At 41.7% G+C, this 11,978-nt stretch overlaps 1 protein-coding gene across 1 annotated transcript; it reads left to right on the forward strand.

Annotated features, from left to right (window-relative positions):
- Positions 1–1,924: 1,924 nt before the first annotated feature.
- LOC130367362 (olfactory receptor 1G1-like) lies at positions 1,925–2,878 on the forward strand. Its single transcript, XM_056569776.1, has one exon. The coding sequence runs from the start codon at positions 1,925–1,927 to the stop codon at positions 2,876–2,878; it is 954 nt and encodes a 317-aa protein (XP_056425751.1).
- Positions 2,879–11,978: the final 9,100 nt, after the last annotated feature.

Genomic DNA, 11,978 nt, shown 5'->3' on the forward strand with positions numbered 1-11,978 from the left:
CATTCTGCTTTCTCCTATGACTTTTCAACTCATGTTGCACATTTCTTGCATAATAATATTATATATTCCATGACAAATATTTGTTTTTATATAAATGTCTATAAGTATTACTTTACTGAGAGAGTAGTGGATGCATGGAATAGCCTTCCTGTAGAAGTGGTAGCTACATGGCATGCAGAAAAGGCAGGATGCATGGGATAGGCATAAGGCTATCCTTCATATAAGATAGGGATAGGTATAAGACTATCCTTCATATAAAATAGGGATAGGTATAAGGCTATCCTTCATATAAGATAGCAATAGGTATAAGGCTATCCTTCATATAAGATAGTGATAGGTATAAGGCTATCCTCCATATAAGATAGGCATAAGGCGATCCTTAATATAAGATAGAGATAGGTATAAGGCTATCCTTCCTATAAGAAAGGGATATGCAAAAGACTATCCTTCATATAGGATAGGAATAAGCATAAGGCTATTCTTCAAATAAGATAGGGATAGGCATAAGGCTATCCTTCATATAAGATAGGGATAGGTATAATGCTATCCTTCATATAAGATAGGGATAGGTATAATGCTATCCTTCATATAAGATAGGGATAGGTATAAGCATATTCTTCATATAAGATAGAGATAGGCATGAGGCTATGTTTCATATAAGATAGGGATGGGTATAAAGCTATACTTCATGTAAGATAGAGATCGGTATAAGGCTATCCTTTAAATAAGATAGGAATAGGTATAAGGCTATCCTTCATATAATATAGGGATAGGTATAAGGATATCCTTCATCTAAGATAGAGATAGGCATAAGCCTATCCTTCATATAAGATAGGGAAAAGTATAAAGCTATCCTTCATATAAGATAGAGATCGGTATAAGGCTATCCTTCATATAAGATAGGGAAAGGTATAAAGCTATACTTCATATAAAATAGAAATCGGTTTAAGGCTATCCTTCATATAAGATAGGGATAGGTATAAGGCTATCCTTCATATAAGATAGAAAGGTATAAGGTTATCCTTCATATAAGATAGAGATAGGTATAAGGCTATCCTTCATATAAGATAGGGATAGGTATAAGGCTATCCTTCATATAAGATAGGGATAGGTATAAGGCTATCCTTCATATAAGATAGGGATAGGTACAAGGCTATCCTTCATATACGATAGAGATAGGTATAAGGCTATCCTTCATATAAGATAGAGATAGGTATAAGGCTATCCTTCATATAAGATAGGGATAGGTATAAGGCTATCCTTCATATAAGATAGAGATAGGTATAAGGCTATCCTTCGTATAAGATAGAGATAGGTATAAGGCTATCCTTCATATACGATAGAGATAGGTATAAGGCTATCCTTCATATAAGATAGAGATAGGTATAAGGCTACCCTTCATATAAGATAGAGATAGGTATAAGGTTATCCTTCATATAAGATAGAGATAGGTATAAGGTTATCCTTCATATAAAATAGGGCCAGGGACTATTCTTAATATTCAGAATATTGGGCAGAATAGATGGGCCAAATGGTTCTTATCTGCTGACACATTCTATGTTTCTATGTTAATATTGGTATTAGCTGAGCTTGCTTCATGCATGGCAGACAAAATGTATCCCCTTGTATATGCTCAAGACATATGTGGCACACTATGTACCAATATTTGTCCCACCAATGAGTCTGTGAACCCAAATTTATCTCAAACTTAAAGCCCATGAACTTCAATAGTAACTTCAATAAAATAGTAAATGTAACGTGTGTAACCCTTCATGACTGACAATTCACTGAAGACAAACCTGATTAAATATGAGTAGATTGGGGTCATAGTGGTTTAGAGGTCATCTACATAGGAATCAGGAAGGAGGTTCGCTCCTGAACACTCTTCTTATATATAGCAAGATGTTTACTGTAAATAGTCATGATGTCTTATTTCTGTCCGCAGGCCAACAACATGAATAACTGTATAAATTCTAGTTCTGAACATAACTTTTACATTGTTGCTTTCTCAATGTCTTCAGTGCGACAACTTGGGCTATTTTTCAGCTTATTGATCATTTATCTTTTGGCTTTTTTGGGGAATTTAACAATAATTATTCTGATATGCCTGGTACCAAAATTACACACTCCAATGTATTTCTTCCTGTGTAACCTTGCCATTGTAGATATCACATCTATTACTACTTGTGTTCCTAAGTTTCTTTCCATCACACTAACCCAAGATCATAGAATTTCTTTTGCTGGCTGCGTGACTCAGTTGTTTTTTTTCATCTTATGTGCTGATGGGGAAATTTTCATCCTCACGTCAATGGCCTATGACCGCTATGTGGCCATATGTAAGCCCCTACAATATTATATAATAATGAGAAAGAACGTATACATTGTAATGGCGGCCTCCACTTGGATAGTTAGCACTTTGAATTCCCTATCGCAGGCTATACTTACTTCTATATTAGAATTCTGTAATTCATACAATATCAATAATTTCTTCTGTGATCTGAATTCGGTCATTGTTCTCTCCGTTACAGATCTTACAAGTAGGAATATTGTTATGTTTTTTGAAGCTGTCTTTATATCCCTTGTACAATTTCTGCTCACTATAATTTCATATACTTATATATTTTCCGCCATCTCGAAGATCCGTACCTCTGCAGGACGGATGAAAGCTTTCTCCAGCTGCACCTCCCACCTCATCATAGTTGTATTGTTCTATGGACCCCTTCTATTCTTGTACCTGAAACCCGAATCTGAAGATACTAAAGAACAGGACAAATTGCTTTCTGTGCTTTATCTTGTTGGGGTTCCCTTGTTAAATCCTCTGGTCTACAGTCTAAGAAATAAAGAAGTTTGGGGTGCTATTGTAACATTTATTAAATGAGGATATATAGAAATCTATAAGCCTTTGTTATGTTTTCTATGAATTGTCAACAGGGCTGATTACAGGGCCCTCTCAATGACCATTGGTTTAAAAAATCTGAATCTTTTGCTGCCAGTGGCATCTCTTCCAAATTTCTCTATCCTCCTCCAGACCCCTATATTCCCCCGCAGACTCCTCTGTCCTCCTACATACTCTTGTCTCACGCCAGAAACCTCTGACCCCCCCATGCAATTTTCCCTGCCCTCCTCCAGACCTCTCTGTCCTCTAACAGACTCCTCTGTCCTCCCCTAGACCACTCTGTCCCATCTTCTAGACTCCTCTAATCTCCCTTACAGTTTTCTCTGTCCTTCTTTCAGACCCCTCTCTTCCCCTAATCACTCCTCTGTATTGCTTAAGACCCATCTTATCTCCCACATACTTCTCTATCCTCTTCCAGACCCCTCCGTTTCCTTCTCCAGACTTCTCTGACCTCCCATCCAGTTTCCTCTGTACTCCTCCAGACCCATGTGCTCCCCCACAGACTTTTCTGTCCTCCACTAGACCCCTCTATTCCCTCCTTCGGACTCCTTTGCCCCCAACAGCATATTCTATCGTACTTCTGACTCCTTTGAGCTCATGTCCAATTTCCCCTGTCCTCCTCTGAACCCCTCTGTCCCACCACAGTCTCTTCTGTCCTCCTCCAGACACCTTTGTTTTCCACACCCATCTGTTTCCATCTTAGACTCCTTTAGCCTACTCCAGACCCCTCTGTCCCCCATACCCCTCTGCCCTCTGTCCCCTCTTATATTTCTCTGTCCTGAAGCAGACCCTTCTGTATCCCCCTTTCAGACCTATGGGAGAGGTCGTGGCTACCATGAGGTAGGCTGCAGTTGCTGTCCCAGTATTTCTGGTTGGAGGAAGGACTCAATTCCAGTGCTGCAGGTAAAGTAGAACAGTCTGTGTCCAGAACATAGCAGAGGGAGCTCTGTGCTGCACGCTCATCTGCCTAGAAAATGTCCCCAGTTTTTACAGCAGGAAAGCATACCCTTGTTTTAACTTTAAGTGTAGAGTCACATACAGTGCATTTGCAGCATATTTCTCTCTGCAAATGTGCTGTCAGCAGTCACAGAGCGACTGCAGAGTGAGCACCCTGTTGAGGCTAGGTAGATTTGTGTGTTAGCTTGTGACTGCCGGCAGGAAATTTCACTGTGGCAAGCTGGCAAACAGTGCTTTAGGCATCAGGGAGCTACAGGCCATGGAATTGTAAATGTTGATGTGGAAAGGAGGCATAGTCAAAAGCTTGCTATGGAGTCCAGCCTTTTCTAGGTAACTGCATGGAGTGTGTACATGTTTTTATCAGTTTTTTCTGAGCATGGGCACTCTGGTTTTCTTCCACATTGTTGAAACATACAGTACCTGACTGCTCTACATAAATATACAGCAGCACAGTACTGTCTTCCAGCAGTCATTGCTCCGTGTGGGGGTTTCATCCACAAGGGAAGCCAACTGTAATATACACAGTGGTGTAGCTACAACTTGGCAAACCCATTCCCGTCAGGGGTACACACAGAATTTAAAATCAGCTGCATTTCTTGGGCCACACATAGATTTCTAAGCTGGGAATTTCCAATCTTAACTCATGTAGTCAACTGTAGGGAACACCAAGCTAAATGTTCATATAAATACTTTATTTCACAAACTTGCCTCCTTACCCTGATATTCCTTCTCCTTTCCTCCCCTTGTTGACAGCTTGTTGTAACCTAGGTAACAAGATTTTAGCAAGACAAGGTAAGGAGCTCCCCCATTTCCCATAAGGTTCTCCCTCTCCTTTGTAGTGTCCCTTTTGCAAAATTTTTTTATCTTAAGCAGGTAGGTCCCCCCTAAATCGGCACACTATCCTCTCGCCCAATTAGGTCGATAGGTTGACTTCCCCTCATTTGTTGGAAATTAGGTAAAAATGCAGATCCCCTCACTAGATAGTCAGACTATCCCCTTTCCCTCCATTAGGTAAATAGTCCAATCCCCCCCCCCAAAAAAAAAAAAAAAAAAAAAGTAGGTAGACGTTCCCCCATAAGGTAAATAAGCAGACCCCCGTAAATTTGTAGGCAGGTCCATAGACAGACCCCCATTAGCTATATAGGCAGACCAACATTAAGGAAATAAGCAGACCCCCAAAAAGTCTATAGTCCCCCTCTTCTCTTAGTAGTGCTCCCTGTGAAGAAAAAAATAAAAAATAAAAACTATACTTACCTGAAACCAATGAGCTCCTTGATCCTCTTCCTGTGGTGCAGCAGTGTGATGACATAACTGCTGACTGCAACATGATGGCAGGGGAAGGAGCCAATGGACCTTCCTTAACATCAGGCATGGGGATGGTGGCAAGTTGTGTCTGGTATCCCCGTCCTCACGACCGCAGTGATTGAAAAGGTCCTGTAAGCTGTGAAGTCAAAACACTTTAAAAAAATATATTATTTTCTCCATTACAAATGTTTTATTTAGTAAAAAAATTAAAGTTGAAAAACATACATGCATACATACATACATCTGTAAAATATTCCGAAAGTTCCTAAAAAAATCTATAAATATTTATAGCTAAAATTGGTACCGGAGAGAATGCCAACTCATCCCACGAAGAGATACACTAACACAGTTTTGTTGATGGAAAAATAAGAAGTTAAGACTCTCACAATGCTACACAATCATGAAATTTGTTTACCAAAAGTGTTTTTGTGGCATAGAAGTGGTAAACTATAGTTAAAAATAAATAAATAAATAAACTTTTTTCATTTTCACGGCCAATTTATCCAAAAAAGTCCTTGTGGTGGATTATTCCCAAAACTGGGTCACTTATGGGGATTTTTATTGTCTTGGTACCCCAGATACAACGTTGCCCTGAAATTTGTCCAGCAGAATGTACACTAAAAAACGAAATGGTGTTCCTTCTTTTCTCAGTCCTGCTATTTGCTCAAAGAACAGCTTATGTTCACATACAGGGTACAACTGTACTCGGGAGCATACGTATTGAATCGCGTGATACTTTTTCCCCTATCAGCTCTTGAGAAGATTTAAAAAGTTGGGCCAAAACAACATATATATAGAAAAATGTTTTATCATTTTCCGTGGCTAAAAAAAAAATAGTGAAACACAATTGGGATAAAAATGCTAACTATCCTTCTAAATATATTCTTTGAAGGGTATTGTTTTCAAAATGGGGTCACTTTACTGATGCATTATCAGAGAGACAGCATTTGGTACAGCAGAGTAAAAATGTGCGCAGTCACTATTATTGAGTCCCACTGGGTACAGAACTTCAGGCTTCCTCTGCATGCATAGAACAATGCCCTCCCGCGGTGCTCAGCTCTGAAATGAAAGTGCTCATCATGTTATAGTGTGTATGAAATGGCTGTAATCAGGCTGGCAGTGCCAGCATTTTTGTTCCCCTGCTTTTATGACACTGCACTAAGAAAGAAATTTTTTTGCTACAGACCCAGTGAGTGCTGCTTCACTTTCTACCATCAATATTTCTGCCAATACAAACATGGTGCCCAAAAAAACATTCCACATTTTTTACATATTATGTGCACAGATAACCACTTTCCCTTAGACTTCAAAAGAGCACATTAATGTAAAAAATGTAGACACAATTTTGCGAATGCATTTTTACTAATGAAAGATGCCTGAAAAAAAACACTGTGTGAACCTAGTCTTAAGTACCTACCATATCCCATAAAAAGAAAATGTTATGTGTTATGTGTCTAGCACCTATATTTTTCTCACAAATACCTTCTTTCTGTTGCTTACTTGGTTTATCATTTTGTGCTTTGGAGGGGGCAAGCAGACTGCCCTGTAACCCCCTCCTCTCTGTTTTTTATGCCACAGCCTGAAAAGACAGGAGGGAGCACACAGAAGTGCTAGTCTCACCCTCACTTTCTGAACTTTGTTCCTGTCTGTGCCTTGGCTGTGACAAAGATTATGCTGCTCGACAGAAAAATGTTCTGGATGGTATGGGACCTCTGATGGTCTTTTTTTTTTATAAGCCATGATTCCTATAAAAAGGAAGTAAAATTTTCTCATGAAGTAAATTACAACATATGTTCAACATATAAAATGTTTTTGAATCTGCCCCTAGATATCTTATGCCCTATCCAAACTTTTTTATTTTTCCGTGTATGGGCCCATATGAGGGCTCATTTTTTGTGCCATGTTCTGAAGTTTTTATTGGTACCATTTTTGCATTGATCGGACTTTTTAATCGTTTTTTTATTCCTTTTTTATGATATGAAAAGTGACCAAAAATACGCTATTTTGGACTTTGGAATCTTTTTACGTGTGCGCCATTAACCGTGCGGTTTAATTAGCTATATATTTTTTATATTTCCGACATTTACACACGCAGCGATACCACATATGTTTATTTTTATTTACACATTTTTTTTTTATGGAAAAAGTGGAGGAGGGGGTTCAAACTTTTATTAGTGAAGGGGTTAAATGACCTTTATTAACTTTTTTTCCCTTTTTTTTTGCAGTGTTATATCTCCCATAGGGGGCTGTAACACTGCACACATAGATTTTTTTACCCTGATGCCTGCAAAGCCATAGCTTTGCATGGATCAGCGTAATAGGTGTTTCATTGCTCAAGCCTGTAGCTCAGGCTTGGAGCAATCAAATGCCGATCGGATGCGATGGAGCAAGGTAAGGGGACCTCAGCTCGCATCCTAGCGCATAGGGACATCGAAATTTTATCGCGATAGTCCCGATCAGCCCGACTGAGCTGCCGGGAAGCTTTTAGTTTCGTTTTCGATGCAGCGATCTACTTTGATCACCGCGTCTGAAGTGTTAATAGCGCGCAGCACAACGATCTGTGCCGCAGCCGGGACCGACCCGGTGTGATGTGGGGTCAAGGCGTGACCCCGTTTTAAGCACCGGGATCGGGCACAGGGCGTAAAGGTACGCCCTGCGTCCTTAAGAGGTTAAGCTGTGCACAAAGTACATATAAGTCAGTAAACTCAAATACACTGCACGTTTCAAATGAGTGCACTGAATTACATAACTTTTACAACATAAAGAGAAGTATGCAGTTAAGTAAAAACAGTATTAAAGGGGTACTCCTGTGGAAAACTTTTTTTTAAATCAACTGGTGCCAGAAAGTTAAACAGATTTGTAAATGACTTCTTTCTTTTTTTTTTTTATATATATAACTGTTTATTTATTGGTTTTCAACATTTTTCAAAAGAAAACAATAACAAAGGAAAAGTAATGACCAGTAAGATAAAATAATAATAACAGTAGAAAAAGAGCCAAGAGTTACCAAAGAATCTGATGGTCTTGAAGGTCACAGATACATTTCCAAACAAGTTTAAGCCAGTAGGGTAAAATCTCAGTTATGAACATGTACAACTATACCTCTACTACTAGTAATAGTCATGTCAGTAATTACGGTTATTCATTAGTAAGCCATCTTTTAAACATATTAATCATAGAAAAAATGTAATAAGAATGTATGATATAAGTAACCATAGATTCCTCATTCAATGGAACAGTAGAGCAAAACCAAGTTAATAGGGGTAACTAAAGAGAGGTGAAAGTGAAAAAGAAAATAACAGAAAATCAATAACCGAACAAAGGTCCAAACCTGCATGGTCCTCTCCAGATCCTCCTCCTTGAGGGTCCCTATAGTGGTCAGTCATCATATGCATCCCAGTCCCGTCATACCACATGGAATTTAGCAAAATTATTGTCAAATGTTGCGGAAAGATATTCCATTCTACGTATCTCTCTTATCATTTCCAGGAGTGCATCAAATGGTGGAGGTCTAAAGTCTTTCCACCAGGTCAGGACCATACATTTTGCTGCTGTAATTATGTGCAACAAAAGTCTAACTTTGGTCCTAGGTAGGTCTCTAGGTACCAAATTTAGGAGGTAAGTAGCTGGATCCAAAGGGAGAGTGAGCCCTAGAAATTGTATGATAAGTTCTTTAAGTGTATTCCAATAATTTTTTAGAACCGGGCATTCCCAAAATATATGTGTGAGTGTGCCAACCGATACTTGAAATCTCCAACATTGATGAGACACCTGGGGGTACATACGGTGAAGCAATTCTGATGTGTGGTACCAGAAGGTTAGAATCTTATATTGGTTCTCTCTGTGAATGATGCATGACGAAGATTTCTTCGCATTTATCCAAATGGCCTGCCACTGGTTAAAGGTTAGCTTTCTTCCTATGTAAGATTCACACTCACTCATGTAGGGGTGACGTATTTAAGAGATCACAGGTGTTATCATTAGAGAATATATACCTGATATGAGTCCTCTAGTAGTATTATAACGTCTACATATGTTTTCAAAAGGCGTCAAAGGAGGAAATGAGTTGTCCACAAAAGCAGTAGAAGTTAAGGTCTCAATGTCTCGATACAGAGTCAGAGAGGGATCAGGAAGCTCATATTCAGATTGGAAAGTTTGAGAAGGCAATAGAGTCCTCCTAAGCGGATCTATTATATCTTTCAGGGATATCAGATTAACTTTTTTCCAGGGATCTACTACTTCTGATTTGAGACCTGATGGGAGTAGGGGATTAGAAATTATTGACATCATTGGTGTATTAACCTGTTAAGGACCCAGGGCGTACCTGTACGTCCTGAGTCCGCGCCCGTTCTATAAAGCGGGGCCACGGCTTGGCCCCGTGTCATGGCGGGTCAGGCCCGGCCTCTAACAACGGCCAGGACCCGTGGCTAATAGCGTGCAGCATTGATCAGGGTGCAGCGCGCTATTAACCCTTTGTAAAGTGAAACCAAATCACTGCCGGTTAGCTCAGGTGGCTGTTCGCGGCGTCCCGAACAGCTGTAGGATACGAGGAGGGTCTCCTACCTTGCCTCCTGGTGTCCGATCGCTGAATGACTGCTCAGTGCCTGAGATCCAGGCATGAGCAGTCAAGCGGCAGAATCATCAATCAGTGGTTTCTTATGAGAAACCACTGATCAATGTAAAAGATCAGCGTGTGCAGTGTTATAGGTCCCTATGGGAGCTATAACACTGCAAAAAAAAAAGTGAAAAAAGTGAATAAAGATCATTTAACCCCTCCCCTAATAAAAGTTTGAATCACCCCCCTTTTCCCATTAAAAAAAACATTGTAAAAAAAAAAATAATAAACATATGTGGTATCGCATGCAGAAATGTCCGAATTATAAAAATACAGCTAGAGGTACTCAACTACAACCCTCAGCATTCCGAGACAGCTGTTTGGGCATGCTGGGAGTTGTAGTTTTGCAACATTTAGAGGAATACAGCTAGAGACCACTGTACAGTGATCTCTAAACTGTGACCCTCCAGCTGTTGCAAAACTAAAACTCCCAGCATGCCCAAACAGCTGTCTGGGCATGCTGGGAGTTGTAGTTTTGCAATATCTGGAGGGCTGCAGTATAGAGATCACTGTATATGGTCTCAGACTGTAGCCCTCCAGATGTTGCTAGGCAACTCACCGGCCTCTGTAGGATCCAGGGAGTCGCATCGCCGTCCTCTTCTTCTGCCGATCCCCGTCCTGATCACAGCACGCAGCCGTCACAGATGGGTAAGTGGACTCCGGCGCCCGGTCCTCCGTCATTTCCCCGCCCTGCCCCGTCTATTGTGGGTGGGCAGAACGGGGAAAATTAAAGTTAACCCCCCGATCTGCTATTGGTGGTCGCGTCTAGACCACCAATAGCAGGGATAGGAGGGGTGGCACCCCTGCTACCTCACTCCTATCCCTTCAGGGGGATTGTAGGTGTCTTGGACAACCGCGATCCCCCATATATTTCGGGTCACCATAGACCCGTAATGACCTGGAATCCTGGTGTGAACTCACTTGCGATTTGCGCCAATCGCCAACATGGGGGGGGGTTCTGATGATCCCCCTGGGCATTTGCGTGGGGTGCCTGCTGAACTATATTAGCAGTCACCCCAGTCCGGTCCCCGCCCGGCGCGCAGCGGGGACCGAAATTCCCAGGTACGCCCTGGGTCCTTAAAGGATAGCTCCCACCATCACTTTTTTTTCTTTTTTCTGTCCCTGCCTATTACCCATCTATCCCTAACCCCTACCTGCCTTTAATTTTTTCTTTTACCTATTAAAAATGCCTTTTTGTCTGCCTGGTAGTATGCTCACTACCAGGCAGGCGTCACTGATGCCTGCTGGAGCCGACACTTCCGTCCCCGTAGTTCACCTATGCAGGGCGCCTCCAGCTGTTTCCCCACTGCAACTCCCAGCTTGCCCTGACATCTATTGGCTGTCAGTGTATGCTGGGAGTTGTAGTGGGTAAACAACTGGAGGCACCCTGTATAGGTGAACCCCGGATCTGTGATGGCCACATATACCTCTCCCTGCCGCGCAGCCCGCAACCCCCCCGGCCCCACCGCTCCGCTCAACCCACTCCCCCTCCCCACCCCCCTTAGTTCACCTATTCAGTGTCCCTCCAACTGTTTCCCCACTACAACTCCCAGCTTGCCCTGACATCTATTGGCTGTCAGGGCATGCTGAGAGTTGCAGTGGGGAAACAACTGGAGGCACCCTGTATAGGTGAACACCGGATCTGTGATGGCCGCACATACCGCTCCCTGCCGCGCAGCCCTCAACCCCCCCCCCCCGGCATAATACTTTACCTTGTCCCCGGGAGCCTGCGCGCATCCACTTCCTTCAAAGCGCTCACTGCCACCTGTCTGATTGAGGCGGGAGCGAGCACTGCAGTGACTGAATTTTGACTTGTTGCCAGGCTTAAATGAGTCAAAATTCTGTAGTCACTGCTGAATGCATGCGGCCACTAGGAGGGCGACCCCTAGTGGCCGAATTTAAAAGTGATTTTAAACTGGTTTAAAATCTCTTTTTTAAATTAAAGTATATTAGAGATATGTTGTAGTACTTAAGTACTACAACATATCAATTTTTTTATTTCATGACAGTGCCCGGGACCAAAGGCGTACCTGTACTCCCTGGGTCCCTATGTGGTTAACAACCAACATTGCAATGTCCCAGTACAGGACATGGTCCTGCACTACACTTAGGCCCTGTCAGGTTGAGTCCCTCAGTGACCTGGGGGTTCTCCTGCAGTGTCTCCCATGCTGTTACTTTAATGTTATTTATTGTACTATATGTACA

Source organism: Hyla sarda, chromosome 4, assembly GCF_029499605.1.
Source record: "Hyla sarda isolate aHylSar1 chromosome 4, aHylSar1.hap1, whole genome shotgun sequence".
Taxonomy (NCBI): Eukaryota; Metazoa; Chordata; class Amphibia; order Anura; family Hylidae; genus Hyla; species Hyla sarda.

Excerpts from the sequence above, each read along its gene's own strand:
- LOC130367362 (XM_056569776.1), top strand. The coding sequence starts at position 1,925 with ATGTCTTATTTCTGTCCGCAGGCCAACAACATGAATAACTGTATAAAT.